The sequence below is a fragment of the Sinocyclocheilus anshuiensis genome, unplaced genomic scaffold (assembly GCF_001515605.1).
Source record: "Sinocyclocheilus anshuiensis isolate Anshui unplaced genomic scaffold, SAMN03320099.WGS_v1.1 scaffold517, whole genome shotgun sequence".
NCBI lineage: Eukaryota > Metazoa > Chordata > Actinopteri > Cypriniformes > Cyprinidae > Sinocyclocheilus > Sinocyclocheilus anshuiensis.
The window spans coordinates 1,200,583-1,225,621 of record NW_015536535.1 but is presented as its reverse complement, the minus strand read 5'-3'; the positions used below and the strand labels follow the sequence as shown (position 1 = coordinate 1,225,621).

At 35.4% G+C, this 25,039-nt stretch overlaps 2 protein-coding genes across 3 annotated transcripts; both read right to left on the bottom strand.

The window, feature by feature from the left end:
* Nucleotides 1–1,423: 1,423 nt before the first annotated feature.
* Nucleotides 1,424–18,638, bottom strand: arfip1 (ADP-ribosylation factor interacting protein 1 (arfaptin 1)). 2 transcript variants are annotated; one of them, XM_016495425.1, is made up of 10 exons: nucleotides 18,454–18,638; nucleotides 15,924–16,246; nucleotides 12,552–12,650; nucleotides 11,113–11,218; nucleotides 9,348–9,449; nucleotides 8,090–8,202; nucleotides 7,498–7,719; nucleotides 5,183–5,340; nucleotides 4,911–5,085; nucleotides 1,424–3,434 (listed from the first exon to the last, which is right to left on the bottom strand). In XM_016495425.1, the coding sequence occupies exons 2-10, from the start codon at nucleotides 16,242–16,244 to the stop codon at nucleotides 3,279–3,281; spliced, it is 1,452 nt and encodes a 483-aa protein (XP_016350911.1). In that variant the 5' UTR covers nucleotides 16,245–16,246; nucleotides 18,454–18,638; the 3' UTR covers nucleotides 1,424–3,278. The 2 variants fall into 2 exon arrangements, with proteins under 2 accessions (XP_016350911.1, XP_016350916.1); XM_016495430.1 differs by lacking the exon at nucleotides 9,348–9,449 and having other exon boundaries at nucleotides 18,454–18,637.
* Nucleotides 18,639–20,942: 2,304 nt separating this feature from the next.
* sfrp2 (secreted frizzled-related protein 2) lies at nucleotides 20,943–24,478 on the bottom strand. The gene is made up of 4 exons (XM_016495446.1): nucleotides 24,166–24,478; nucleotides 23,285–23,573; nucleotides 23,111–23,191; nucleotides 20,943–22,184 (listed from the first exon to the last, which is right to left on the bottom strand). Exons 1-4 carry the CDS (start codon nucleotides 24,373–24,375, stop codon nucleotides 21,877–21,879), a joined length of 888 nt encoding a protein of 295 aa, XP_016350932.1. The 5' UTR covers nucleotides 24,376–24,478; the 3' UTR covers nucleotides 20,943–21,876.
* Nucleotides 24,479–25,039: the final 561 nt, after the last annotated feature.

Here is a 25,039-nt window from a genome sequence, read left to right as displayed (position 1 = left end):
ACGCATGCGCGTGTGGTGTGCGCCGAGCTACAGCGCATGCGCAGTGCGCGCTGTGACCGGCTCGGGTGAATCTTTGGGACCGCTGGAGAGTGTGAACGTAGGCTGTCACTCACTGGTGACGAGTGTAACATAATACTACTCGGGCACAAATATTAATATTGACATACAGCGTCGCTGGCTGTTTATTAAACATAAGCAGGTCTATTCGGCAACCATGGAGATGATGGAGCATTGTCCAGATACAAATAGTAATTTAAGGGTAATTTTAGAACCATTGACTGAAATTTATTCTATTCTCAAATACTGTATTGAGAACGAATCTCATTAACCGTCTTTTTCCAAATCCAGTGGCTGGGCTGTAGTAATTTGCATGCATTTGGCTTTTTAGGGAAACAAAATGAAGGTGCTTTTAGGCACTGGAGTCAAGCATTCTCGTGGTTCTTTATGTCAAAAATCAGTTTTTATCTATTCCTGTATTTGGGTCTTCGATTCCTGTGAAGAATTTATTTATTCCTTCATTCATTCATTTTTTTTTTAAATTTATAACTCTTTTCTCAGTGCAAAATTTTCCAAACGGTTTCAGAAGAAAATAAATGTCCCCGAGGCGACTGTGGGAAGAAATCTTCTTCTGCAAGGCACATACATATAGAATATAGCCTATCACGTTTTATAGTTAAACAAAGAATTTATTAAATATTTTAAATGATTTAATACGTAAAATGAGATGGGCAGACCTACGAGGATTAATTCTCATATGTACTATTGGACACACTGTACTCAGACCAGTTACATAAAGTCTTTGACAGGTTATATGAGGCCTTGCAGAAAAAGGACAGAGGCACCATTTTCCTCACTTAAAATCAATCTACACAATCACAGCGTTCATTAAATGATGACTAAATGAGCTTATAAAAAAGCATACTAGGACCACTAGAAGACCTCGACAAACTTACAGAGGAGCCCAGATAAGTCTTACAATTATTTAAATGTAGTTATATTGACATAAAAACAGACAGAAAATAAAGATGTACAACATTAAACTGGCATTATATTTTAGACTTCATTTGTATTACAACAGAAGTACTATAGGTACATATCAGCTCAGATAGGAAGGTCTTTAAATATTTTCTTGGACAAATTGTGGTTTTGGATTCCAAAAAGTTTAGAACGACTCAATGATTATGTAATCCCAGCATAAAGTCTGTGAACACTAAGTGAACTAGTAAGAAAGGCAACAGTGCCCTCTGTAGGCAGAATTCCGTCTGTGGTAATAGATCCTGTCAACTGAAACAATGTTAGAAGGCAGACTCCTTTAATTGCTCCAGAAACCAGAAAGGTTGTCAGATGTAATAGGAGGAAAAACAAATACTTACCACTGAAAAGATTTAATACATTTTAATAAAAAGAGAGTTATACACAAGACTTAAGAATGAAAAGTTTTATTTTCTCCCATGATTCAACATTCAGATCTTTTCTGCCCTTAAACACCTGATCCATCATTTATCAACAAATCCTCAAAAAAAAAAAAAAAAAAAGCAGCACACAGCAAAGTTCTTTTATACCCAAAGTAAAATACAAGATTTTACAAATACACACATATATATATATATAGATGTGACTATGCATGTCAGTCAGTTCTCACACAATTACTGTGCATTGGTGTCGCGGTCTGCTGCTAAGACAGAACTGAAGTCACACAGAATCTAAAGGTAGTTATTGTACATCAAATGAAAAGAGGCAAGACTAGGAGAACCAGGTGTGCAGATGTTTTAAGAGTCTCCAAGAATAAACAACTGCATTATTTTGTATTCAAGATATAAAACTTAACATTCCATTTGGCATCCATATTTTTATATTAATTTGTTCTACATTCAATTTTTTGACAACGTTTCCCCCCCATGTATATATTGCCATGGTAGAAACTTTTTTAAATGCCCAAATCTAAAGCTTTTCCAAGTTAGTATATGATTATTTCATCATCTGAGTTGATACTGGGGTAATCAAATTTGATGTTACACTTCTGGTATTTAAAGAGTTAACTCATTGAACACTTATAAGAGGGGAATGATTTAGAAGAGCTCTTCTTCCTCTGACATGTAAAAAAAAAAAAAAAATTATTAAATTTAAAAATGAATAAAGAAAATAGAGATACACAGAGAAAGAAGAACAAAACCCAAACAGATATAAACAGCCGAGGCAGCTGACATGATATTTCACATCAAATTAATTTGGTTTACATTTTGTACAAAATAGTTTCCTGGCTTAGTTACTGAAGAAATGGAATGCAAAGAAAGGTTGCTTAAAAAAAAAAAAAAGATTGTAATTTCAAGTTAAATAGAGGTTGCTGGTCTATATGCATGTGTGATTATCCTGGACTGCAAATATGGCTGTTTATTGGTCCATTCTGTGGTTTGTATGGTTCATATTCACAACTCCTGACAACACTGAAGATGATGAAAACTGATGATTGACAAAGAGCAAGGCACATCAAGCCAGAAATGAAGCCCCATCCCCTTTTAATGGGATCTACAAAAGGTTTACTTTAAAAATTTTATAGCAAAAAGGCCAGAATTTGAGAGTTTATCTTGCCCTTTTTGTGACCGTAAATGCAGCAGAGCAAAACTTCAAGTTTGAACTAAAATGGCCAATCTTTCAGATCAATATGCCCTTTAAGGCGGCAGTATGGAAATTTATGTCAATGTATTTGATAACAATATAACAGTGCAGTTACATAAAAAAAAGGTTAGGAGAGGTTGACACCAGTGAGGTCTAGAAAAAGATGAAAAGGCAAATTTTAAGTAGAATTAAGTGTCAGACTGCTTTTTAGTCCAAGACCAATTTAATTTGAATAATCTTTAAAAAAAAAAAAAAACAATTTTTAAAGTCTGTACAACATTCATAAGGCCCCTCATTTCTTCCTGCTTCCTGTTTATCTGTCTGTATTTCATCAACCATTAAAGTGCTGGTAACTTGATTCAAAAACTACAAGATTGTTTTTGTTGCGCAAGAGTGTGCAAACTCTCAGACAAAAGAAAAAGCATTTATTTAAAAACTAAACTTCAAGTGTAAAGTCAGACATAGCAAGGACAAAGAGTGGAGCTAAATATTCCTCTTTTATCAAAATGGTTTCCTGTCATACATTTATTGACAGGTTTTAGTGTCCTGAAAGTTGTAAAAAGGGAATGGAGTGATAGCGAGACATTTTTGCTTTATGGATTTGGTTTCCTAATGGAGTGCTGTGCTCTGCCCTCCGCTCTGGATTATACCATCTGATTCAATCAGTGCTCCTCTAGCCAAGAGGGGGTTTCTCCTCCTGGTAACTTTAGTTTGATGTGGAACTGTTTAAGGGTCTGTTCCAGCTGCTGTTGGTTGCCTGTGAAGTATGCTGCGATGGCGTTGTGGAAGAGAATCAGCTGGTTGTGTAAAACCTTCACCTAAGGAAAGGGGGATGAAAACGGTAATTCACACACTGAGGACATAAATCATAACTCACAATACTGAAAAGGAAAGAAAAAACAGGAGTATTAAAGAGACTTTTTGTTTGAGCATCCAACTGGGCATGTAAAGCATGCCATTTTCCCCCCGATAATTAACAGGAACACCCAGACAAAAAGTGTAAATGAATAGTTAAAGTGTAAATTGAGTGAATTATAACACGTGATCACATGATCCTTCAGAAATCATTCTAATATACTGATTTATAGTCAATGTTAGAAACAGCTGTGCCGCTTAATATTTTTTGAACCCGTGTTATTTTTTCAGGATTCTTTGATAAATAAAAGTTAAAAAGAACAGATTTTATTTAAAATAGAAAGTTTGTGTTAAAATATACACTACTATTCAAAAGTTTGGGGTCAGTCAATTTTTTCTTTCATTATTTTTAAAAGAAATTAATACTTTTATTAATCGAGGATGTTTTAAAATGGATGAAAAGTGATAGTAAAGACTTGAATTGTTAGAAAAGATTTCTATTTTGAATAAATGCTGTTCTTTTTAACTTTTTATTCATCACAGAATTAAAAAAAAAAAAGCATCAGAGGTTCCAGAAGAAAATATTAGGCAGCACAACAGTTTCAACTCTGATAAATCAGTATATTAGAATGATTTCTGAAGGATCATGTGACACTGAAGACTGGAGTAATGGCTGATGAAAATTCAGCGCTGCATCGCAGAAATCAATTATATTTTAAAATATATTAAAATAGTAAACCAATATTGGAAATTGCAATATTATTTCACAATATTTCTGTTTTTTCTGTATTTTTGATCAAATAAATACAGCTTTGATGAGCATAAGAGACTCGACACAGAAAAAAAAAACATTAAAAATCCTACTGATCCCAAATATATATATTGTATTTTTTGCTGATTATATTGAAAAATGTGTCTGGCAAATTTGGTGTAGTCTAGCCAACTGCAGTGATAACCAGCAATTTTATGTTTATTATACATCATCTGAACAGTAAAGATGTTTTTTTTCCAACAGGATATCTTAGTCAACTTGAAAGGGCCTTTGCAACATCTTTACTTTTGTAATGTGATGCGTTGTTTCCAAGTAAGCAGGATATTGAACAAGAAATGTTGAAAAACAAGAGAGTTTGGTTAGGATCAGCCAAAAATTAAAGTTGTTTCGAAGGTGAAGCAAGTTAATATTTTTTGAAATATTAAAGAAACATTGGCACCACATTTTACAAGCTACAATTAGCACTATAGGTACAGAATAACCTATATAACCTTTTAGCAATTAACAGTAGCAGTTTTTGGGAAACTCATTATTTCAGCAACTTGCATTTAATTTGGTCGATATAGTGCAAAAAAGTATCAAATATCAACATATTAACTAATTTTACTTTGTAAATGATCAAAGTATAAAAGACATATTTATTTATTTATAAGATACATTCTCCTACCTTGTTTTCCTCCAGAAACTTGAGTTTGACTGAGACATCATTGCGCATCTTTTCATATTTCTCACGGTGGATCTGGAACTGTTGCTGAGACAGCTCGATCTTAGGGAGTGTGTTGGCGTCCCGTGGACCCAGATTGAGCTCCTCTAAATCTGTGCGATATGCGTCATACTCAATCCTACCAAAAGAGCAAAGACCTTGCTGAATGAGAATTGTTTTGCTCAAAAAATGAATAGAAAAGTAGTATACAGTGGTTTGTAAAGATATATTCAGACCTTGCTGCTTCATATTGCTTAATATTGATCAAGGTGTCCTCTATAGTTTTATCCACTAGAGTTTTAACATTGGAGATAAAGAAGGTGATAGCTCCCAACAGAGTTTCTCCATTTTTCGCCAGGAGTTTTTGGGTTTCAGCATTGTAGCCAAATTCCTCCTAAAACACATAAACAGAGTTTACATCTATATTTGCTTCTACTAAAAGAACACACAGAAATAGATAAACAGCTAGGCAGCAAAACACCGCAATACTTCACTGAGACTTTGCCCTCTCTGCATATAAATGAATTCAAATGAAATGTTACTCCCCAAGAGTCCAATTCACTTTCTGGTTATAGTCCAGTCATAAAGTATTTAGTATTCGTGGTGGTTCTGGAAACATCAATACCAAAGTGTATCCAAAACAGTCCATGAATAAATTATACTGTATGGAAGGCATCCAGTTATTTTGTCAGAACTGAAAACAGCTGAAAATTCATATATGCCACGCAGTCTTCCCAAAAGCATTTGTGTTGGATTAGAGTGAAACATTACTGTATTTATTTTATATATGACTTTTTTAATGTTGCCAGCCTCTATGGCTATTTTCTTATATATCCAAGAAAATAGCTGCTATAATATATAAATGCTGTCAATCGATTAAAACAAATACAGAATTAATCACACTTTTTTCTGTAATTAATTGTGATTAATTGCATATTCATATATTTATACTATCATCATTTCACACTGAACCTCCAAATGAATGTAGAAACAACAAATTTGGGTATATTTTAAATGTGTTTAATGGCATCTTTTTACTACAGCTTGCAGTGGTCCATACAGCTCCGTAAGTTCACAATGGAGTGGTTCATAAAGTTTTATTTTGAACTTGGACTCAAGTATAAAGAAATACAGTCAGCGCTTAGTTCAAGGCAGTTTTGGGACATTCTAAAACGCTTAATGTGGCTTAATGTTTTAAAACACTGACATCGGAGGACTAAATTCGATAATAATACATACTGATAAAATTATTAGGCTAATATTAATAACCTTATTAATAATATTACTTTTAATAAAGCAGAATAGCCCAGAATATGAACGCAACGCCCTGCACGTTAAGCTTTTTCTCCCCCATAGAAAACGCTTAAGGTAGGCGAATGAAGACAGTGATTCAAAAATACTAAATCTGTTTACAGTTTATATTACGCACAGATAAGCAGATGAGCCCAGAACGGAACAGTTTGCATTGGTTCATAAAACGCTTAACGCGGCATAAAAAAAGATGGTAAAAAAGACCAAATATGCTATATTATACATGCATTAAAAATATGTACTGTGTACATGCAAGCCCAAAATATGAGCTGAATTGCACAATAATGCATATAATGCTACAGGGGAGAAAACACTGTGCGTTCTGTTCTGGGCTCATCTGCTTTTCTGTGCGTAATATAAACTGTAAACAGATTTGGTATTTTTAAATCACTGTCTTCATTCGCCTACCTTAAGCGTTTTCTATGGGGGAGAAAAAGCTTAACATGCAGGGCGTTGCGTTCATATTCTGGGCTTTTCTGCTTTATTAAAAGTAATATTATTAATATTAGCCTTATAATTTTATCAGTATTTATTATTATTGAATTTGGTCCTCCAATGTCACTGTTTTAAAACATTAAGCGTTTTAGAATGTCCCAAAACTGTGCTTTGAACTAAGCACTGGCTGTATTTCTTCATACTTGAGTCCAAAATCTAAATAAAACTATATGAACCGTTCCACTGTGAACATACGGAGTTGTATGAACCACTGCAAGCTGTAAAGTAAACAGGAAGAGTTTGTCCGAACTCAGCTGGTTTTGTGAGAGAACGCAAAACACTTCAAAAATATTTTTTCCTCCCACACTGAAATTTTCCCACCACAATGTCCCTTTAAGGGCTCCACAGTATACAGCATTGGTTAGGATAGATTTTTTTTCTTGAGAAAATCAAACTATCGCCATCAGTATCATCAGATATCCTTCTCGATAATAGGATATCGGTAAGCACATGTACCAAATTTGACAACCAGAAAGTGTGTACTGATGTTATTTCTAAACAGTATTGTTTTGCCATTTAAAACCTAAAAAAAACATGTAGGATTTTTGTGAGACGGTCTGAGATTGCTGGCTCTGAGAATAAGTGAAGAGTGAAGTGAAAAACATTGAAATGTGTGTACATCTTTTATAATCAAATTTAAAGAGCAAAATAACTTTCCACTGTGGGGAAAAATGCATACAAGATACTTAATATCCATTTTAAACAAACACTGATTCTGATTTTGTATAAAATCAAGAGTATTTACATGTAGCTCGGGTGTCTTGAGACTAAGGTCAGCAAACGCGTCACCCAGCTGTCTCTGTGTCTGCAGCATCTGCGCCAGCTGAGTGCAAAGTGTCTGCGCCAGCTTGATAACATGCTCATACTTTCGTTTGTTGTCACGAAGAACCTCGATCTGCGCCTCCAGCTCCAGATCAACTGTACGGGAGCCACGACCTAACTTCTCCGACAGAATTTGCTTAGTGCACTGTGGGGAGGAGTATAAGATGCAAAAAACGTTAACAAAATGGGCAATATTAAGAGGAAAATAAATATTTACAGGGCTACAAAAGGTTGAGATGGGCATAGAGGATACAAAGAACCCTGTCTCTTTTTTGTCAGCAATATTATAGAGAACATATGAAATTATTATGGGGAGAATATTTCAAAGGGATCATGACTGGGAAATGTCACAAACCAGACTAAACTTGCTCATGTGCTAACTTGTACACACCACGACTCTTAAGCACTGTGCTCTGTTCTGTTTCAAGCACCTCAAACCCAAACAGACGAGATGCTTGAGACCTTTTTTAATGAACACAGATGCCATCATAACCACTATGGCAGGAATCACTCACTTTGTAAGTGTTGATGCTCCACTTCCTCACCAGCTCCAGTTTCTCAATGGCAGGACTCTTAAAGTCATCAGCAAGGACCACTGCTCCTCCCATCTGCTGCTCTCTCAAAGCACCTGATGACAGAATGACATCTGTTAACTGACATGAGAAATGACTGTGATATTATATTACTCCTCTACTCTTATTGAGACACACTGGCATTTTTATGCTCAAACAGCAACATTACAGACTAACTAAAGTTGAAAAAGTGAAAAAGCATAATAGCACCCCTTTAACACTAAAATCTCATCTGATATGATACAATTATGATAATTGGCTAAATCAAGTCAGTCAAAATACAGGAACTCCCAAAATTAACATCCAATATAATTCTGTTTGACAAATCACATCTGTTGCTACTTATTAAAAAAATTTTTATCGTTAACAAAAACAAACTAAAACTATTGGAAAACATTTTTGTTAGCTGAAATAAAAATAATATGAAATAAAATATAAGATGAAAAACCTAAACTAAATTAAAATGAGAAATGTTGCCTTGGAGTAACTTTAACTGAAGTAACTTTAAATTGACATACTATAATTACTAACTAAAATAAACTAAAAATAAATATAAAAAAAAGAATTAGGAAGGCTATTTTGAAAAAAATTTTATTAAATTGAAAACTGAAAATATAAAAATAAATGATAATACTAAAATAACACTGAAACACGGACAGGAGTAACACTAGACTAAAGATAAGCTTAGGTGAAACATGCTTTTTTTTCATTTAAAATATCAGACGGCGACAGAAACAGTGGGAAACAACTAAAGCAATGTATTGTTTTGGATTATAAAAGTCCTGTGAGGGAAAAAGTGAAAAAAAATTTTTTTTTTTAAACTTTATATTTTGTGATCAGTCAGGAAGGCAAAAGGTTACAGGGTGGTCAGCCAAGACGAATAAATGAGCCCCAACTCCAAAGCCATTAAAGGGGGAAGCAACAAGAAGGAAGAAAACAGGCCTGGAGATCACAGAGTTGGCAGAATTTAATAAAACACCATCATAAATTTACAACCTACCAATCTAATGTGCTACAACTACACAAAAGTGGAAAGTGATGTCAATTTTTATATAAGATTTTAACAGACATCACTGGAATCAACTAGAAAAACCATGTCTTTATGATGGTCCAGCCTGAAACTGACAGTGCAGCGTTAGTAAGGGAAGAGATGAAGGAATGTAGATCCATGCGTGATGTCTTCTGTTACGGTATGTGGTACCTTTCCGTGTCTCCACCTGACTATCGCTGATGCTGCGAGCTAGCCGGCTGGCTGCTGCAGGACTGGGGACAACTTTAGGTGTGGTGGCCTGGAATGGCGACCCTAAAAATGGTCAGTGATAAATTCTTATGATTTATACACTGAGTCTGACATTTTTTTTTGTAAACTACAGCCACAGAGGAAGTGTCCATCCATCCATCAAAATCAAAATAAATAAATAAAAAATACACACAAAATGTATTGATTGTTTAACCCATATTGTTTATGGAAAGCATATAATGCAAAACCAGGTCAATCAGAGTGTGGCTACAGTATCAAACCTATTACTTTAAAATGTCTACCCAAATTACACTACCATTCAAAAGTTTGGGGCCAGTAAAAATGTAAATCAATTAATACTTTTATTCAGGACGGAGGCATTAAATTATTTAAAGTGACTGTAAATACTTCTTACAAAAATTATATTTCAAATAAGTGCAGTTGTTTTGAACTGTCTGTTCAAAGTATCCAGAAAAAAATTTATCACTGTTTCCACAAAAATATTAACAATACTACAGCGAGAATCAAAGTTACGCCTTCTTTCTTTGCGTGAACATTTGGGCGGTGTTATGCAAATCTTCCCACATAGTGACATAGACGTGGGGGCGTGTTTAATCTAGGCGTTTTAGGAGGGCGTGGACGAGTCTTAACTTTTATAAAGAATATGTCTTTGGGTTTGAGACTTTAGTCTTTGAAATTTAAGGGACCTTATCTATTCACGAACAGCTTGTAACACTCCAAAGAGAAAGGAAAATTTTAAATTGCATCATATGACCCCTTTAAGCAGTAAATTTAATTTTGAATTAAATTTAATTTGTCAACATATGAGCATAGAAGAATGATTACTGAATGATCATGTGACACTGAAAACTGGCTGCTATTTAGCTTTGCCATCACAGAAATAAGTCACATTTTAATACATATTAAAACAGAAAACGGTTCTTTTAAATTGTATTAATATTTTACGATATTACAGTTTCTGCTGTATTTTTAATTAAATAGATTCAACTCCAAAATTTTAAACATACGTGCAGGTTCCAATTATTACAGGGCTTGTTTAAATACACAAGTCTTAAAATGTACAGTGTCAACATCACAAGGGAAATCTGAAAAAGATCTGCAGCAAACTTATGAAATACGCTCCATAGTCTCCTAAGCTAACAAGTGACAAGGGAAATATAGAGGAATTATAAAAAGGGTGGTCAGCAATTACACCCAACTAATGACGGGTTGCCATGTTTCCTTCCTAATTAATTCACGCAGTAGACGAGGATGAAATAATGAAAGGGGAAGCAGATGTAAATAAAAAAATTAAAAAAAAGATCACAGACGACTCTGTAATGAGACAGGAACACCTTTCTTTTCAAATTCAAATTCTCCCTCTCTCCACAACACACTCAAAAAGAAACACAGACAAACAAACGTGGGTTCACATTAGACGTACCAGATAGTGAGAGGATACTGAAGCCATTCAACTACTGTAGTCTACTAACCTAATGACAGAAAAAAACACACTAGCCTCATCTAATTTATTACAATGAAAGAAAGTGTTTTTAAATGAAAAACATTTTACCATTGTCTCTGAGCAAATTGCGAATCTGTCTGTATATAATCTTATGTAAGCGCATACGTTTGTGGGTTAACTTGCATGCCGAGTCATTGTATGTATTTGTGTGAAGGACAAAGGCAAATTATATTCAGGTTCAATGCCTGCTTAGTGTTGTACCTGTATATGGCCCCACTTGGACCACTCCCTCATTCATTGCATAGTTTTCAGGTGAATTGTGGGACTGTGATGTGATTGGTCCAGAGGAGACATTGTGTGGCACATCCTTGAAAGAAAAAACAGGGAGAATAAGAAACAAGAATAAAAATGAACGACATTCAAGAAAGATACCATAAAGCAATTTGCATAATGCAATGTTTTCTACGGTTTTCCTCTTAGTTTTAGCTGTTAATCATTCATTTCAAAACAGCATAATTTGTGTTCAATTCTGTGGCAAAATAACAAGTTTTCACTTTTTAAAATGGTCTAAACTCTGTAATTGCAGGGTTAAAGCATATTAGGCACCAAGCATATTATCTATGAAAATGTGGCCAAGTAACTCTTCTCTGTTTGTATTAAGTCAAATAATAGCGTCTCTTCTTCATGCCAAAACGTTTTTTCCCCCCTCAGACACTGAAACTAAATACAGTGTGTGTGCATGTGTGTGAAAGTTTCTGTGACTGTACAAAGTTCATGAATATTTAATGCAGTAAGCACTAATTAATTTATGATTAGTCGTCTGTTGCTAAACAACTCGCTGTATCATTCTAGCGCCATTGTTTTACATTTGGTAACAACAAATGCATGTATAATAATAAGGGTTAAAAGACGTAGGCCTACTAGGCATCATTTACAATTATTTGTGTGAAACATTTCTTTAACTAGGTAGGCCCACATTTTAGAGATGCCCTGGGGATTCACGTTGTCTAGTTCTTCTGTTTAATGTGAATAAAGCCCACACTTAAGACAATTTCCTCAAGGTTAAAAAGACTACAACAAATAGTAGAAAGCTAATCAAGGTAGTTTTGCTGTTGCTGCAAAACAGTTGTTAGTCAGTAAAAGTACAGTATATATATATATATGGTTGCTATAGACCTGACAGCCTTTTAGTTTAATAATAAACCATGAGCTCATTGGCTGGTTGGGATGCTGGCACATTTTTGTGAGTTAACAAGGAGAAGTAAAGCTAAGAATAAATGCCAAACCAGATATACAGAGGTAGGGCTGGGCAAACCAACATAATCCATAAAACAATATATTCAATAATAGCAACTCTGGCTTATCTGTGTATCTGTCTGTCTGTCTATCTATCTATCTATCATCTATCCATCTAGCCATCCATCTACATACATATATATATATATAGTCCTATTAGACTGTAACAATATAATAATCTGTCAAATACTTTAAATAATTAGGAACATAACTACAGTCATGAGACGCATCGACACATATGATTGTCATTGTGTCATCAGTACACAGCACTTTGGAAACATTCATATCCAAACATTCTGTGTTCAAATGGCACCATTGTTAGTTGACTACTCGGGGCAAGAACAGTTTAGAAACAGCTGGAATTGGAACATGATGGGTGGTTTGTTCTGTGTAGGAAGACTTACCCTGTGAAACACTTCCTCACGACTTTTGTCTGCTTCTCCATTTCTGGTGACTGAGATTTGAGCAGCCTGGCTTCTGTGGGCCTCCTCTGCCATAGCCACCTTCAATACACAAACATAATATCAATAACTAGGAAAAATCGATGTTAAAGCTGTCAAGCTGAGAGTTCAGATGCAGAGTGCTACCACCACCAGAAAGCTTTGCACAACTGCAGCTTGCCAAGACTTGTGAAGTTTTATCTGCAGCACCACAAGCAAAGAAAACGCATCTATAGAAAACGAAATGGATCAGGTCTGCTGCTGTTTTAGAATAATTATATAACAGCAACAGGGAAATAGAACTATTAGTGAATCAAAAACTCAAAGTACAGGGAGAACAGCCAAGTCTAACTACACTGCCATCTGGTGATCATTTTTATCAGGGACTGATAAACACATTTTCATAAACAGTACTGTTTAAAAGTTTGGGATGAGCAAGTTGACCACAAGTTCATCAATAATCCTTTAAGGGATAAAACAGCCTAGTGACGAGAGCACAATGTGACGGATGGTGGAATTAAGCATAAGCTAATCAGACATCCAAGGATAACCTCGACAATTCAGCTCCTACCACTCTTTCAATGACAAGCTGAAAACAAATAAACAATAACAGGCTTTGGGCTCATTGTAAGGAAAAAAAAGAAAAAAGAAAAAAATAATCTAAACCTTATACAATGACAAGAGTAGAACGTGAGAGCGATAGCACGTGAAAAGTCATTAACAAGATAAAGCATATGTGACTTTGCATCAGAAGGTTGTGTGCCAAATGGTTAAGAAGATTGCTGATGAGCTTTGTGGACAGTCTTTAAACACGCCAATAAAATGTCCACTGCATTACAGTAAGTCCAAAGGTGGTTTTAATGACACAACCAAAGCGAGACTTCAATTTACACTGAATTTTTCTGAAAAAGACATTTGAGATGGACAACAAACCGATCACTCAAACCAGGAGCTACATACAGTATAGCGGCAATAGCTGACAAATGAACACAGAGCCAGATGCGGGAGTGAGAGTGGACACAGTGATCCACACGTCATGTTATATTTTGGAAAAGTAGGAAGATCTTGAATAACAGATAAAACCGTGAACATCGGTATTAAAAAAAAAAAAGCAGGTAAAAATATAAAAAACTAATTCCTGGCCTATGCCTATTTTGAAAAGATGGCACGTGGTTGAAAGGATGGGCCTGTGTGGTCTAATTCAGTCTTATGGTTATACTTTCAAAACAGTGTGATATTTGCATATTTTACATATTGACGTATGGTACAGTCCACTTTTCTGGTAGGTTTCTACTGTAAATGTATTACTGTTATATTCAGAGAATTGTACAGATCTGTCCAGTAACACAAATTTCTGCTACCTATAAGTTGACAATTATTTTTTTAATTTATTGCTGATGACTGATAATTGTTTCTATGTTGCTTCTATACTATAATTGTATAAAAATAAATAAAAAAATAAAACACGAATAAATGTAATAGTTTGGATAGTGCTATTACAATTTTAAGATCAGCTAAAGATTATAATAACAAGTGTTAATAAATTATTAAGAGTATGAGTGCAACATAACAGCAAATGTAAAAAGTAAAAAAGGGTGGAAATGAGCATTCCCAAATTGATATCCAAATATATATCGACTGTATTACAGATTTAGATCCCTACTACAAACATCAATAAATCCAAAAGTGCCTACTTCAGTTACATATGCAAATGAAAGCAAGGCACAAGCAGTTTGTTGTCACTAGTTGGTTTCAGGTTGCAATTTAAGCAACAATTCCTTATTTCCAGTTGGTTTTACTTTATAGTGCCCTTGCTTGAGGCTTAATACGTAACTACAAAAAAGGCTATTTAGGTTTGTGTTCTGCTGAGTGGCTCAGTGATTTGAATCTTCAAGACAGGCCACTTGTTTGTCTGGCCAGTGAAAACAGCACAGTGTCCAATAACAGTGCATGAATCTTTCAAAGCCACCTGATGCCATCATGCCAGAAGGTCAGTGACTCTAAACTCATTTGATGAATCAAATGTCAATTGTGGTTCTCACTGGTTACTCTTATGAGCAATTCAAATCTGGATAGATCTGGCATCCCATTCTGTTTTAAGTGAGTTTGTTTGTCCTCCAATGATGGTCAGGTTTATCTTTTACAGGCACAACTCTAAAAGCCCTTACTTCCAAATGCTTCACAGTCTGTCACCACCAGATTCGATGATTAAAGCGGCATTGATGAACAGTGCCTCTGTTAAGCCCTGCAGAAGAGTTCCCTAGAGTTCAGTTGCTTAGAGACATTAACAAAGAGACCAACAGAAACAACTGCAATCTAATCAGATATTCTGAAGGGCTGTAATCATGAATCTAATAAATGCTCAAAGAAAACGAAAGATGGGTTTCTTAAACAAGCCTCTTAGTTATCAGAAGAAAAGGAAAGACTTTTAACCAGATAAAGCATCAAGTAAACACTCCCTTATCAGGACAGGCTGTAGAACAATTTGAATCATGCTAATACTGTAGATAAAAGTGCAGTACTGAGTTAAGACAAGCTAAGACGAAAAGTGCATACAGTTGACAAGAAATGTAATGCAGTGTTAGAAGTGTCCTGTTGTGTAAAAAAAAAGTATACATATAGTTTTTGTGCCATATCAGTAGAGTGATTACATGGTGTGTTTGCAATTGAAAAAATAATTTGGTGAAAAACTACAATGACAAACTAGAAAAAAACAGTGACATGTTGCAGCAAATAAAAATACATGATATACTAAAATACTGGTAAAAATACTGGTCAAACTAATTATCTATATACTTTGTTGAGATAATTATTGATAAGTAATTAGAATTGAAAAGAAATTGATAATTATTTTCATGTTATGGCTGATGACCAATAAGTGGTTGTTATTTATACTGTATAAAAATACATGTCATAATGTGGTGGAAAATACAAATATATAATGTAATTATATATAAAAAGTGTGTAATGTGCATCATGCACAGCAATAACAAGACAGCAAACTAAAGAGCATAAAAAAGTTAATTATTTAAATGCAGTAATAACAGCAACAGCCAAGCAAAACTTACCAGAATATGCTAAAGAAATGCACCATCACCTTAAAAAAATTAAAATAAATAAAGGACACCTCACAAAGACATAGAATTAAAGATATGTGCCTCATAATGCTGTAGCATTCAGGCAGAGGTCTAGCTTTTTTTAAATTCACAGATAACTTGGCTGATTATATTTACCTAAAATAAAAATCTGAAAAAAAATGGCTGAAATCACAGCAACGTGTATGAGCGAGATCAAGCATAAGCCAAGCTACAGGTCTCACTATATCATTACTGTCACCTTCACATCAGCTTCTGTTGCCACACTGCTTGTTGTTTCAGAATCAGCATTATCCCGAATTATTCCACTAGTTTTACTCTGGGCCTGAGAATCCCCATCTTCATCACCATCATCCTCATCCTCACTGTGAGTATAATTGTGGTTTCCAACTTCCTTGTCCTCACTGATGTCAATTTCAGTCATGTGTGCTTCATCCAGGTTGTTTTTTCTGGCCTCTGATTGACTCACAGAGTCAGCAGTATTTTGAGAGCCCTGTTCATTAGGGTCCGATTGATTATCCTGTGAGGCATTCTTCCCAGAGTCAAAACTAGCTTCTGACATTCCTGAAAGTAAACATACATGTGAGCAACTGACCAAGATTTTTTCTTGTGCTGAATTCAAGTAAATGTTTATGCATGTCACTCAATTCCATCGAGGCTGAAGTCTCAGGAAGGTATTCTGGCATTATGCTGTAGGCTACATCATGGAACGAACATCTAATAATCATGGTACAAACAAGCTGTATTTGTTACAAGTCAATACCAAGGAACCAATGACAGCTGAAATTTTCAATGAAAGAGCTTGCAAAAAATGGGTTAGTAAATCAGCACAGGCACATTCTTTCTGACCGAATGTTAGTTTTATTTGTCTTTTAGTTAATACTGTTTGACAGAAACTCATATACAGGTGCATCTCAATAAATTAGAATGTCGTGGAAGTAAATGAACATACTTTCCAGAAGGCCAACAATTCACTAAAAAAAATTTTTTATTGGTCTTATGAAGTATTCTAATTTGTTGAGATAGTGAATTGGTGGGTTTTTGTTAAATGTGAGCCAAAATCATCACAATTAAAAGAACCAAAGACTTAAACTACTTCAGTCTGTGTGCATTGGATTTATTTAATACACGAGTTTCACAATTTGAGTTGAATTACTGAAATAAATGAACTTTTCCACAACATTCTAATTTATTGAGATGCACCTGTACAATCCTTCGTATAAACTTTAGACTGCATCCTGCATTCCTTTACACAAAGGAATTCGAATTCAGGCCTATACAGCAAATAAATGCTTCAGCTCACTAAATTTGCAGCACTTTGTACATCAGTCTTCACTATCTACACCACCTACACTACTCACATTCAAAATGTTTATGGTTAAATAAGGAAATAGTTACTTATAAAGCAAACTATACTCATAGGAGAAGAATTAGCCAAACTCTTTTATGATGAGCTAACATGCAGCTAATGAATAATGAAATCTATGTCTTTATGTCTTTGCACACAGAGACTCTCCCATGATGCTCATGTATCAGTAAGAGTTGAGTTAACCTAGAAACTGGGATTATAGGTTTGTATAATAAATCTCCAGTTACACATGGTGATATGTTTTCTACAAACCAAGACTCAAATGTCATTTAATTATTGAGCTCTACACATTTTCATATAGCGCAAATAACAATTCCAAAAATTATAATTTCAATGCCAAAAGCAACTTTTATTATGCTGCCTCATCAGTAACATTTACACTGTCAAATTACGTAAATTTATTGCATGTAATGAAAATGTGTCCTAGTTTTGAAGATTGTTAAACCATCTTGTACAAGGAAATTGTATATGTGTGTAAATTGTGATACTTTCATTCGTAAATATCTGTCGGTCAATAACTGGAATAAAATATTCATAAAGTTTATGGATTTAGCCTATTTAGTTTTAATAGAAGGAGAGAAAATGCAGGCCATAGACAATCGCAGGAAGAAGCCCACTTTTCCTTTAAAAAAAAAAAAGAAGCCATGGCCAATAAAAATTATGAAACCTATTACGGCCAAGGCTTCGCCCACTAATATTTTACTTAGGTCACGCTTTGTACTCTTCATTTGAGCGCCCAGTCACATGACCTAATTAATATTCATAAACTAACCCTTTCCCATAGTAGGATTCGTTCATTCGCGTCATGGACACGTAAACGCTTTTTTTTTTTTATTTTTTTTTTTACACTTTTCATTGTTAAGCGACGGAACAACACGTACAAACCCAAAGTAATACAAAGTGTATATTAAAAACCACCGTCTTTATAAACAATTTGTATTGTTTAATTATATTGTCTTATTCAACCTCTCAGTGTTGTCTCATTGTTGCGCCCGCACGTCACAAAGTTGCGATAGAGTTACTTCCTTTGCCTGAAGCACTTCAGTCGAGTTATGCGTTACAAAACGCAATAAATCTGCAATTTCACGCTCTATACCGCTTTTATATCAATGACGCGACCTTCATTACGCATGAACACAATTGAAAGCAAAATTATGAGTGGGTGACATTCAGATTTTTTGCCAATACTCTTCTCTTCATCTAAGGCGTGAAACGATCTGAACAGAATAGACAGTAAGTCGGCAGTCTGTTATTCTGTCTGACAGCCTGACTGAATTTCCTTTAGTCACTTTTCCCAGTGGCAGGGGAGGCAGAGGATCAACCCTGCATACTGAAGCCATCATGCCTGCCATCACACATACACGAACACCGAAGCAACAGTTGATTGTTCAGCAGCACTCACCTGCACACAGATTACAACTGTTCTCTTTCTTGTTGCACAGCTCTTTTCATAAAAATGGTCTTGGCTTGAGTTTGAGTTGCTGTGTGTATCATTCGATACACAGCGAATCCCTCCACAGCTCAGTGAAAGTCTTTTCAAACACACCCGGAAGAGGACGTGTGTGTCAGTAGATATACTGGAGCCACAGCATGTCTGTCTCCTAGTGGTCAAACCAACAATGCCAACATCGATAAACAATAATACAGCATCATACAGTAACTACAGAACCATCAATATAAATCTAAATCAAATCAGCCTATTTATTAATATTTTGAATTTGCTTGTTTTTACAATACTTTACTATATAAAGTATACTTTTTTACGTTTTATTTATTTTATGTGCTTCTGTCTTTTTATTAGCTTTATGTTTTTATAACTTTAACTTATTTTGTTTCAGTTAGTCGAAGGCAGCATTTTTCATTTTCGTTTAGGTTTAAATGCAGTAAATAAATTAAAGGTAAATACGATTCAAATACAAATTTTAAATCATTGATGAAATGGTTCTTGAATCATGAATAATAATCATTTAAAAAAAATCTCATTGCACAAACTCTTATACACCTGTCTTCAGAAGAGACAATGGGTACATTAGCTTTACATTTACTCCAAAATAACTTCAATGTTGTCGTTAAATTGATGACTAAAAAAATAAATAAATCTAATATTAGCCTACTCTCTGGGGCAAAGAACACCAAACCTGTTCTTTGCCAAACCAATTGGCCGGTGACGAACTTTGAATTGACTTTTGACTTGAGTTACATTTCATTGTTATTTTATCATTGTTAAAATGTACATTTTAAAATAATTTTGTTGATAAAATGCATTTTATCATTTCTGAATTCATAGCCATCCACTAGGGGGAACTAAAGACCACACATACCTGCAACCTTTTCTTTTTTCTTTTTTTTTTTTTAATAAAAAAAGAATTACAAATGATTCAAAGAATAGATTTAAGGCTTTAAAGTAATTTACAGTAATTTGTTATTTCTTGTTTCTTTTAACGTATACAAATACCTGCAACCTTCTGACAGTCTGTTTACTGTTAGTTAGCAATAGAAAACTATAATGTAATCCAAAGTCAAACAATCTTTGTGTACATATTGTTAAAAACAAAAACCTATGATTTTCTTTTGAAATTTATTTGCACTTATTATGTATTGTGTGCCAGCTGAAGAAAAATGATACAAATCATCAATGATCAAATTACATTACATGGCGGTGGGTGTAAATAAATGCATTTAACACTAATGAAATGACAACATATTGCTACTGTGACGAACAAATGAAATGGAACCAGCTTTGAAACTATGTACAAGCATAAAAATTTGAATATTTACAGAGTATCACAAAAGTTTGGATATTATCTTGAGATGTTTTTCACTAACCAACTGCACAATAAAACTGAGTCAACATTGCTCTAACTGTGCAGCACATAGAGAAGCATGTCTCTGTGGTTTTACCAGCATGTGACTTTACTCTAATATTGGGTATTCATATGCCAAAACAAAAGAAAACAGCAAACAACTTTGCGAGCAAAACAAAACACAGACCCATACAGTACAACATTATTAATATAACTGACACAGAAAGAAAATAAACCAATACTATATAAAACTGCTGATTGTAATTTAAAGAATATAATACAGGAACAGTGCAGTATTTAGGCTCAAGTAGAAAGAAGACAAAAACCCTGGGCTAAAGAAACCATACATTTGTTGGCCTACTCATCATTGTCTGGGGAGAAATGAAAATATTCACATAAACATACATGATCATACTTCAGACGCTAGTGTCACATGGGATATTTTTAAACATTGAGAATAGAGCCAGCTATCTCATTGTGCTGATAAAAATACTTAAAGCAAAACTACTCACACAAGCCTTCTCACTATTTTACTGTGGCAGATTCAAATCCACATAGACCATGCATTGCTAGAAAACATGTTTCCTAACCATATTTGATAGAGGAACTATATATGAAATTTTCATACCTACCATTTCAACTTCTCACATGCAAATATTTCCTAAATATGTGACCCCCCTTTCTTATTAATGGGTCTGATTATTCCAGTAATTTCTGTGAGGACAATTAATGTACTGGCATACAGTGACATTCTAGAAAATTTAGTGATTTTAACTTGTTTGTTGCAACAGATGTCATCATAAAGATATTCAATAGGGTTCGTTTCTGGGTTTTGGGCAGGCCGGTCAAATTCTTCCACATCAGACTCAGTTTTATTTGAACGTTGTTTTGTGTACAGGGGTATTGTCATTCAGAAACAGAAAAGGACCCTTCCCAAACTCCTGAAACAAAGCACAGAATTCTCTACAATGACATTGGGATGGTTCACCCAAAATTTAAAATTCATGTCATTCCAAATCTGACTTTTCTTCACCTTTGAAACACAAATGAAGATATGTTTAATGAAACCTGAGTGATCTGTTCCTTTTAAAGTCCATTCAAACAAATCTTTGCTGCTTCAAAAAGTTAATAAGACATTGTAAACATGGAAGCTCAACTACTTGCTTGACATACAAAAACAAATCTCATTGGTTTTTGCAGAAGCTCAAACATGCTTGTGCGACACACAAAAACAAACGTTGGTTGCTGTGAATCAAGCAGGACTATTTAAGCTTTCATTTACCATATTTTATGTGCTCTATGCATATGGATTGATGAATGTTTATGTGAATAAATGCCTAAATCAAATCTGTTTATCATATAAAGTGACTGGGTCTCTTAGAAGCATTGGATTAAACTGTTCAGTTGATATGAATTACTTTTACAATGTCTTTATGAACTTTTTTAAGCATCAAAGTTTTGGTGGCATGGACTTTCAATAGAGGAACAGAAATCTCTCATGTTTCATAAAAAATGTCTTCATTTGTGTTTGAAAGACGTTTTGTGCGTTTGGAATGACATGAGGGTGAGTAAATGACAATTTAATTCTCCTTTTTGGGTGAGATCCTTTTTAAACTTGTTTTCACTGGAAATAATGGCAGAACTCGTTAAGGGCCTAGAAGGGGTGTCCACATACATTCGTTTTATGCTAGAAGATTTTATGCTAAAACATCTGTCAGAAAATTGTTCTGTGGCAGTTTTGAGGCTCTATAGTCAAAAATGTTAGAAGAGAGGAATGAGTTTTGTGAATAGTAAAAATGACAGGTGCTGTTAACTGACAAACTTATGAGGGAAAATGAAAAGTTGTAACTGTGCTGAATCTAGGTTAGGTGCTTTTTGGCAGTTACAAGTGACAGCTCCACCAATCCTGAGCTCTGACTGGCCAGGAAAAGCAGACATTAGGGTTTTAAATGAACCTTTGGTGTGACTGTTACAGGTCTTCATTTTCAAGACCATTTGAGTGCTCTGAGCAGTGGACAATCCTAGCACTGAAGCTTGCGAATACTACGAGAAATTCTCTTAAACTCCCGCTGACCCTTCTGCCAGCGCTTCAATGACGTGATGACCAAATTTCCATCCATCTTCTGGCCCATCACCAGATAAGCGGCATTGATGTCATTCATTTCATCACACACACACTGAAGACCATCTTTCAGCCAAAGCACCATCTTCCTGAAGTCACGATCAGTAACACCACCATTCATCTTGTAGATAGTCTTGCTCTTGGTTTCTGGAATGATTTTGGTGTCGCCATTCATGTAGGAGATCTCCTTGACTTTGATCTTTAAAGCTAGTGTGGAAATACAATTGAAGGTTGAGGACAATGGATATAAACAACTGCTTGAATTCAGGGTAGACCAAATTTATGAATAACTTTGGCTTTCTCTATACTCTTAAAAAGAAATGTTCCTCACCTCTTCATAATTTTCACTCAGTGGGGTTCTATACTTTTCTAGGTTTTCTTAAGAACATAAACCAACCTTAGCTGGTTTGTTGGTCTGGTCTGTTGGCTGGTTTTTGAGGTGCACCTTTCAATCAACAAGATAAACCAGCTAAACACCATCTTGGCCAGGATAATCCTAAACTGGCTTAGACCAGTAAACCAGCCTAGGCTGGTTTAAGCAGGTTTTTTTTTTTTTTTTTAGATTTATGATTCTTTGAATATTAAAACATTTCTTGATGTTACATTATAACTTCTTCAGATCAGGGTTTTTTAAAGCACCAAACTGTTTTCAAAAAAAAAAAGAAGAAGAAGAAAATAAAGTCTTTTGTGGAATTTAAAGTGATAGTTTTCCCCAAAATAACATTTCTGTCATCATTTACTTATGCTCATGTTGTTCTAAACCGGTACGCATTTATGAAATGCATATTCATATTCATATATGATATTCTTCTTTGTTTTTTTTTTTGGCCTACACAAAGAAAGTCGATGGGTGCCAGTGCTGTTCTGGACCCCACTGACTTTCACTGCATGGACAAAAACAGTTGAAACATTCATTAAAAAATCTTAATTTGTGTTCTGCAAAAGAACTTCATACAGAACAATATGACGGTGAGTAAATGATATTTTTTGGGCGACCCCTTTAAAGGTTATTTTATATAACATTAGGCTGCATAGCCCTTTTTGGTTATAATTGATCTTTATTTTTAAGAGCGTAAAGCAGAGATGCCACTACATTAACTCAGATGTTTAAAGCAAACAAAATATAGCCTTACCAAAGTCATTTTTGCACAGGCTGTCCACAATTTCATTGTCATTCTCAGGCTTTTCTTTGCAGGCATCACACACTCTTGGAACTGGGCAAAAAGATCAACATAGCAGTAAAGGTAAAAGGGTGTGCATGCACTTAAAAAAAGTAAAATAATAATAATAATAATAATAAATTCTACCTTCCTTGGTGACTGGCACTAAAGCATCTGCGCCAGCAGGTGGTATGCACAGGTCATTATCCAGAGGGAAGCGATTGCAGTCCAGCATGTCCGGCCAAGGAAACCCAAACGCGGCCATCACTGGAGCGCAGCCGCTCTTCACGCTCTCACACAGCGACCTGCACGGCTGAATCGGCTCGTCCAGATCATCCAGACACACCGGTGCGAAAAGAGAGCAGAGAAACTTCTTGGTGTCCGGATGACACTGTTTCTGCACCAGAGGGGTCCAGGAGGAAGCCTGTTGCAGAACCTCATTCATGGTTTCGTGTCCGAGGAGGTTAGGCAGACGCATGTCCGTGTACTCGATGTCATGGCACAGGAGCAGGTTTGCAGGTATGGGCATGGGCAGCCTAGAATATCATGAATTTTCACAACAAAATAAAATATTTTTTCTTTATTGAATTGTAAAAAAAAAACAAACCCTCTTTGTTCTCTTTCTCTGGGTCATTGTTTCTACAGTGGTGATTCTTTTGAACTAACTTTTTTATTTATACCGATATTTTATATATACGATTAAAAAAAACCGAATAGTTTGCCTCACAGAATAGCCGACTGTTGCTATAGTAACGAACGCAACTTTCATCGCACAGCTCTTATTTCAGTGTTGTTTGCTATCAGTTTGTATTCTAACATTCAGCATTAACAGCAAGTCAAAAGGGGTAAGCTTTCAACTGAACTGTATAGCCTACATGCATTTTAAATGCTTATCTTGCCCCGTCCATGCAGTGCATGCACGTTATTGAATGAGTGGGTTTTTTAGAACATTAATTCAACTGCTCAGGTGTGTCCGGGTGACACTGTTTTTGCACCAGAGGGGTCCAGGAGGATGCCTGCTGCAGAACCTCGTTCATGGTTTCGTGTCCGAGGAGGTTGGGCAGACGCATGCCCGTGTACTCGATGTCATGGCACAGGAGCAGGTTTGCAGGTATGGGTTTGCAGTTGCTCTTTTTCTGAAAGAGCTCGGGCTGGTCGAAGGCGTATAATCCATGAAGCGCATCCAGATATCCAGGTAAGGAAAGCGCAACCAGCAGCGCCAGAAACGGGAGCATCATTGCTTCAGTTGAGAGGAGACAGAACACACGTCTGACGCGGAGTTATGGATAACTGAATTCTCTTCTGTACCAACCTGTTCTCATAGTAAAGCCTGGGCGGAGCGAGAGAAGGCGCTCAGATATCCACTGCTGAAGTTTCTGCTGTTTTCTGCATATAGGTCAGCCCTGGTTCTGGACAGCTATAGAAGGGTGGGCTGGCAGATATTTCTCTTTCTCTGGGTCATTGTTTCTACAGTGGTGATTCTTTTGAACTAACTTTTTTATTTATACCGATATTTTATATATACGATTAAAAAAAACCGAATAGTTTGCCTCACAGAATAGCCGACTGTTGCTATAGTAACGAACGCAACTTTCATCGCACAGCTCTTATTTCAGTGTTGTTTGCTATCAGTTTGTATTTTTACATTCAGCATTAACAGCAAGTCAAAAGGGGTAAGCTTTCAACTGAACTGTATAGCCTACATGCATTTTAAATGCTTATCTTGCCCCGTCCATGCAGTGCATGCACGTTATTGAATGAGTGGGTTTTTTAGAACATTAATTCAACTGCTCAGGTAATTTCAGTGGTAGGCTATGATACATACTCATGTATTAAACTCCCCGTAACTCACAAACTCCCCGTGATAATTAAATATTTCTGCCCCTTTTCGCTCGTTGTCAG

Coding starts and splice junctions, on each gene's coding strand:
- arfip1 (XM_016495425.1), bottom strand. CDS start 16,244: ATGTCAGAAGCTAGTTTTGACTCTGGGAAGAATGCCTCACAGGATAAT. Junction 5,341..7,497: donor TCAAGACACCCGAGCTACAT/GTAAATACTCTT, acceptor TATGTGTTTTAG/GAGGAATTTGGCTACAATGC. Junction 3,435..4,910: donor AGTTTCTGGAGGAAAACAAG/GTAGGAGAATGT, acceptor CCCTTTCCTTAG/GTGAAGGTTTTACACAACCA.
- sfrp2 (XM_016495446.1), bottom strand. CDS start 24,375: ATGATGCTCCCGTTTCTGGCGCTGCTGGTTGCGCTTTCCTTACCTGGA. Junction 23,574..24,165: donor GACACGAAACCATGAACGAG/GTTCTGCAGCAG, acceptor ACCATGAATGAG/GTTCTGCAACAGGCTTCCTC. Junction 22,185..23,110: donor CCTGTGCAAAAATGACTTTG/GTAAGGCTATAT, acceptor TTTCCACACTAG/CTTTAAAGATCAAAGTCAAG.